This window comes from Sinocyclocheilus rhinocerous, unplaced genomic scaffold, assembly GCF_001515625.1.
Source record: "Sinocyclocheilus rhinocerous isolate Xijiao unplaced genomic scaffold, SAMN03320098_v1.1 scaffold1099, whole genome shotgun sequence".
In the NCBI taxonomy this organism is placed as follows: Eukaryota; Metazoa; Chordata; class Actinopteri; order Cypriniformes; family Cyprinidae; genus Sinocyclocheilus; species Sinocyclocheilus rhinocerous.
In genome coordinates, this window is record NW_015634461.1 from 429,293 (window position 1) to 435,696 (window position 6,404).

At 36.5% G+C, this 6,404-nt stretch overlaps 1 protein-coding gene across 1 annotated transcript in view; it reads left to right on the forward strand.

Annotated features, from left to right (window-relative positions):
* kcnq1.2 (potassium voltage-gated channel, KQT-like subfamily, member 1.2) overlaps positions 1-6,404 on the forward strand; it is a 170,713-nt gene that overhangs the window by 44,759 nt on the left and 119,550 nt on the right. Inside the window, exons 8-10 of the mRNA XM_016559462.1 lie at positions 2,111-2,221; positions 2,911-3,006; positions 3,093-3,220. Of these exons, the coding sequence (XP_016414948.1) occupies positions 2,111-2,221; positions 2,911-3,006; positions 3,093-3,220 (335 nt within the window). The remainder of the gene's footprint in view (positions 1-2,110; positions 2,222-2,910; positions 3,007-3,092; positions 3,221-6,404) is intronic.

The window sequence follows — 6,404 nt, forward strand, 5'->3', positions numbered from 1 at the left end:
ACACGCTTGGAATACCACACACACACACACACACACACACACACACTGAGATGTTAGCTTTGGTTTTGCCACACACGTAGAGCATCGACTGAACTCTGTGACTCAATAACTCGATGTGAATCACTTGGTTGGAGAATATTAGGGGTCGAAGTCACACACACACACACACACACACACACACACACAGACAGTCTGGTGCGCCACCCATGGCACTTGAATCCCGGTGACTGTGGAGTGTGGACTCCCTCTTGTCGTGGCCTTTGTGGTCTTTTGGATGTTCAGTGGTGGGATTAAACCCTCTCGCCACCCGAAGCACATGTTTGATGCCTCGTCTTACTTTAGCTCTTTTTGTCCATCTTGAATCGGAAGAACGCAAACACACCTCATCACCAGAAAGCCCTCTCGAATGGACTACACTTTCGCTCTGTTTGTTTTCCTCTGTGTTAGCTGAAACCCCACGTTCCATGCAGAAATCCTTAAGTATGACACATCTGCCATTTCCATAGATACGTTTTTGATTTGATGTGTATTTGTTGCTTCCAAAAATTAAAATAAATGTTGTGTAGATGTAATGTCTATTCTGGTTTGGTCAAGATGGACGTAAAAAACTAGAATTTTACAGTTTCGGGTAAAAAAAACAAAACAAATGGTGTTTGCCCAAGCAAAACTAGCCGCCAAGATCTTATAGGTTGCCAGAGCATTGCTATTTGGTTGCCAGTAGAGATAGACCAATTTATCGGTTTTGCCGATTAATCGGCACCGATAGTTGATTGCTGGAACTATTGGCTATCACCAAAAATCCATCCGGGTTGTGTCCATAGCTAGAGCGGCTGAGAAGGGTCTGCTGTCATTATATACAGCATCAGAGCAGCCTCTAGAGGCAGAAATCACTGACACCTCATGCTGTTTGTTTTGACACGTGACACTGTGTGCTGCACAGTGTGGGAAAATTCAGATGCGGATTTAAATGCAGCTAACAGAAAATCCTGTTGCACCACAGAGCACCATTCACACAGTTTTCCAATAAGTTACATTAAATTTGTTCCCAGATAGTTGTTAATGTACATAAAGACTTCACCCTGGGCTGTAAGATTGTGTATTTCAGTGAAACGATTGTCTTTCCGTGGTTCTAATAAAGGCTGTATGCTTAATTTATAGAGCTATAATATAGATCGTGCGCTCTCTTTCTGTTTGCTCTTTTTTTTAAACACCAAACTTCAAACTCATATATGCTACATTGTTCATTCTGGAAGTAAACCTTTGCCCGTTTGGTGATTAAATCAACTGTTTTAGACTGCCACTTGAATTGAATGCAATGCGTCCGGTGTGTGATACCTGTGATTTGTCCTAGACGCAACGCTGCGCTTTTGCCTGGTGTGTGACTAACATATTTTGTTATTTTGATTAGATGATCATCAAGTGTTCTAAAATAGAAGCAAATAAAGTGTGAGAGTACACATACAATATCTATACGTAATAGCTATGGCTTTTGTGTAGATATTTAAAGATAGACATCTTTAGCATGACTGCTGAAATTAAATGGTAACACTTTACAATAAGAGTCCATTTGCAACATTAAGATAAATGAAAGCTGTATAAGTATTGTTCCTTATCAGAGTGTGTTAATTTAAACATTTGCTATCACTAATACATTTTTAAATTTTAAAGTTAACATTAGTTATTAAACTATAAACTAACTTTAATGATCCGTATAATAATTTATATTAATATTTTTATTCATTTACAAAAGTATGGTTTAATACTGTTTTTTTTTTTAAATAGTAGAGCACTATTTTAGTTTTCGTTCAGTATCCATTTTAAAAACTATTGGTTGATTAATCGGTATCGGCATCAGTGTGGTCCAACCTAGCTATCGGTATCGGTAAAATCTACTATCGGTCGACTTCTAGCTGCCAGTGTGTTCTGTATGTTTTTAGCCCATTTCTTTACAGTTTCTAAGATGTGTTTTTAAATGTGTTGCTATAGTACTCTAAGAGCAATGGTTGTTAGGGTGTTCTGGGAGGTTGCTAGGTGTTGTCTCTTTTATCACATCTTTGCAAACATTACTAAAAATGACGAATGTGAATCCCAAACTCTGTTTTTCTCTTAGGTTACGGTGACTACGATAGGCTATGGAGACAAAGTCCCTCAGACGTGGATTGGGAAGGCCATCGCCTCCTGTTTTAGCGTGTTCGCGATCTCCTTCTTTGCTCTGCCTGCGGTAAACACACTGACTCCTGTCTTTCTCTTTGCGTGCACACACACACACGCACACACTTTCTCTGAGCTTGTCTGGCGCCCCAGGGCAGTGTTTTCCTATAGAGGCCCTCTAGTAGTGGGGTCCAGGGTTAATGTGGTCCATTTAAGAGTGATAGGGACTCCAGGGGCCTCAGGGGCCTGCGGTCCTCATGTTACACATTATATAACATGCATCTGCAACATTAGTATCAAGCACAATTGACAAATCAGAGCTACTGCAGTTCATAAAATTTTAATTCTTTAATTTAAAATATATAAAAATACATATTTAGAATATACATAATTTCAAATATAATTTACAATTCATATAAATACATTTATTTTTGAATTTATACATTTATTATATAAATGATAATAGAAGAAAGATTATATATAATTATATTAAATTCCAAATTATATCGTTTTAAATTAATGTGTAATAAATTAATATAAAGTAAATAATGTTTAATATAAGTATAATGTAAAATATAAATGTATTTATGTTTTATTGTGCTTTTTATTTGGCCTATATGATTCATTCACATTTTGTAGCAGCACTAAAGTAATTTTAATAATAAAACAATGAAATGCATGCTATAAGTTTGAGTTTTTCCATGTAGTTTATTTATTTTGTGGTAGCTGAACATTTAAACTGTCTTCCTCTGTTTGCAGGGCATTCTGGGATCTGGTTTTGCTCTTAAAGTCCAGCAGAAACAGAGGCAGAAACATTTTAACCGGCAGATTCCAGCCGCAGCCTCTCTAATACAGGTGACAAAAGACAGCTAAAGCTACGGCCACAACACAATGAACATTTCCTCCTTAACATACCATAAATAACTCTGTCCCACGTTCAGACGCTGTGGAGATGCTACGCCTGCGAGAAGTCCGACGGCTGTACGGCCACGTGGAAGATGTACGTGCTGACGGGTGACTACACCCCCATCATAAACTCGGAAAACTCCAGCCCGGGCAACTTCAGACGGCTGGTGAGGAGAAACGCTCCCTGCTCCCTCCCTCGTCTGCAAACGGATATTTCTCTGTCTTGTCTTTCAAGTCCTTTGTGTTGTGTTTTTGGTCATTGTCATGTTCCTTCCTGTCAATTGTCCCGATTGAGCCTCCGTAGTGGGCCACTGCAAAGCGCAGACAGTAAAAGCATTTTTCTAGAGGGGTTATTGTGTGTTAAGTCCTTTCTATAGGCTCATGTGAGTTCCCAGAACACATGCAAAGGTCTCTGAGGGTAAACAGTAGCGGGTGTGAGGGGTGTTTTAAATGAATTTAGATTAATGTTGGGAAGTAGCTAAGTAAAAATAGCGAGACTATAACCTGACTATTTTTTTTTGTAGCACGACATTAGCTTTTCCAGTAACTTTCCACATGGCTACCTTGCTGTATTTTTTTTTTGCAATTTTTCACAATTTTTACTGTAAAGTGTTAGAGAAATAGTTCATTCGGATGGTTCTGAACTGTGTCAAATTACAGAAGTAAAATGAGTTGTGATGCCTCATTTTGACTTCAACTGCATATTTAGTAGTGTGTCACAAGCTCGGCTGTTTTCAGAGCTTTCCCAGCTTTTACAAAGATCTTTTTCCAACAAAGTAGTGGCGTAGCCAAACATGCTATTCTAGAATGTAGTGTTGTGAAGATTCATTTATTTTACTGAATCAGTTAATGTAAGTGAACTGATTCAGAAAACGATTCGCTGATTCTTTTGAGTCATTTCCTGTGCAGCATTTTATACCTTCTTTATTACAGCAAAATATCTATTTAAATGCTGCTTTTAGTCACTAAATTTTTGTCTTTTGGGCATTTTTGAGTTTGCGATCATTTATTTATGAACAAAATTCAGCAAGGATGCATTCAGTTGTTAAAAAGTGACAGTAAAGACATTTATAATGTAACAAAAAAGATTTCTATTTAAAAAAAAGAATTCTGAAAAAAAAAAAAATCCACCAAAAATATTAAGCTGCACTTAATATTCTTTTAACATTAATAATAAGAAGAAATTGAGTAATGGCTGCTGAAAATTCAGCTTTGCCATCACAGGAATAAATTATATTTAAACTTAAACTTACATTTTTTAATTTATTAAATAAATACGTTTAAAAAAAATGCATTCTTGGTGAGCATAAGACAAGGCATAAGAAAAAATTCACTGACCTCCAAAAAATTACTGACCCCAAACTTTTGAATGGTAATGACTATAAGGGTGTTTGTAATTTTATTCGTTGTATTTAGTGTAAATGTATCCGGTTTAGTTTAGAGTCAACTTGAAATTACATTCGCAACTCATTTTACTTACATAATGACACATCTGTGATATTCAACATCAAAATGTAGGATGAGACTTGATATTATTAATGGGAAATCAATTGTATGATAATTGTAAAGTGTCTCTATGACAGACGTAAATAAATATGAGGAAGTGAAAACATAAATGTAAGCATTTCTTTAGGTTTTATTAGTTGTTAAATATTTGATCATGTATTAAGCATGGTAAATTTTTATTAGTAGCCTGTAGTGTAACTGTATTTTCTCTCTTTACCAAACAGAAGCTTGCTCGTCATTTAACAAGTTCAGATGATGATAAACTTCCCCGAGACAGCGTTCGATTGACTTCCATTCACGGCGAGTGTGTGTTTGACATGGATCCAGAAGGTTTTTGCCATTCAACGTTTTAATTAACGCCGCTGTGTGCGGTGGATTTCACAGGGCTTTTCTGAAGAGAACCCAGGTCAGGATGTAGGTTTAGGTGTGAGAAGCGCAGCGAGAAAGACCTGATGTCATGGGACGGAGTCATTTCTCTCCGCTCGCCCCCTCTTTGTCTGCCGCGCACAAAGGCGCAGTCAAATGCGATTATGTCATCGCAGCCGCTCTCCTGGGAGCAAAACCTTTGTGTAGCGCAACAACAACAAAAAAATCTTTGTGTAGCTCTGACTCCAAACGTATTGGGCAGCGCGACGGCCCGTGTGACTGTTCTCCTTCATAAACCTCTCATTCAGGACTGCCGGATTCATTTCCCCCCCGCAGCAGTTATTCAGGCCAGTGGGAAGCCGTGATTTTTTTCACGCCGCGCTGTGACGTGACTAATGTTTCACTCACTTGTGTAGGTTGCGCAGTCACCGCAGAATTCATTAATTCACAAAATGCATATTCTCCAAAAAAGGGCAAATTTGAATTTCATATCTGCGGGATTTTGACGTGTCGTTTTCCCGTAAGCCTTATTGGCGTTTCTTGGGAAGAAACAAAGAGTTTCTTGGAGCTGCTGTTTATCAGATTGCATTTGAGATTAAATGTGACTTTGTTTTGGGATTTAGGACTCGTACGTCACAACTTGAGGAATTCTGAATTTCTCTTTGTGAAATTATTTGAATGAGCTTCCAATAATGCATAATGGCGAGTAAATCGTCATTTACTCACTGTCATGTCGTTCCAAACTTGTATGGTTTTTCGTAAAACACTTTTGATGAGTATTTGCCATTGTTTTTCATATGAAAATGACATACACTACCAGTCAAAAGTTTGGAATAATTGAGTTTTTTTTTTCTGCTCATCAAGGCTGCATTTATTTGATTAAAAATGCAGTAAAAACAGTAAAATTGTAAAAAAAAACAAAAAAAAAACATTTCTGATTATTATCAATGTTGAAAACAGTTGTGCTGCTTCATATTTTTGTGGAAACCATTCTTTGATGAATAGGAAGTTCAAAAGAACAGCATTTATTTGAATTGTAAAAAAAATTGTAACATTATAAATCTTTACTGTCACTTGATCAACTTAATGTGTTTTTACTGAATAACATTATTAATTTATTTTCCTTTTTTATATTACTTACCCCAAACTTTTGAATGGTAGTGTATCAAGGTTTCCACTGAAGGAAGTATGAAACAGCACAACTGTTTTCAACATTGAAAACAATCATAAATGTTTCTTGAGCAGCAAATCAGCATATTAGAATGATTTCTGAAGGATCATGTGACACTGAAGACTGGAGTAATGATGCTGAAAATTCAGCTTTGATCACAGGAATAAATTGCATTTTAAACTATATTCAAATAGAAAACAGTTATTTGAATTGTAATAATATTTCAAATTTTTTCATTTTTTACTGTATTTTTGATCAAATAAATGCAGCCCTGATGAGCAGAAGAAACATCTTTAAAAAACAT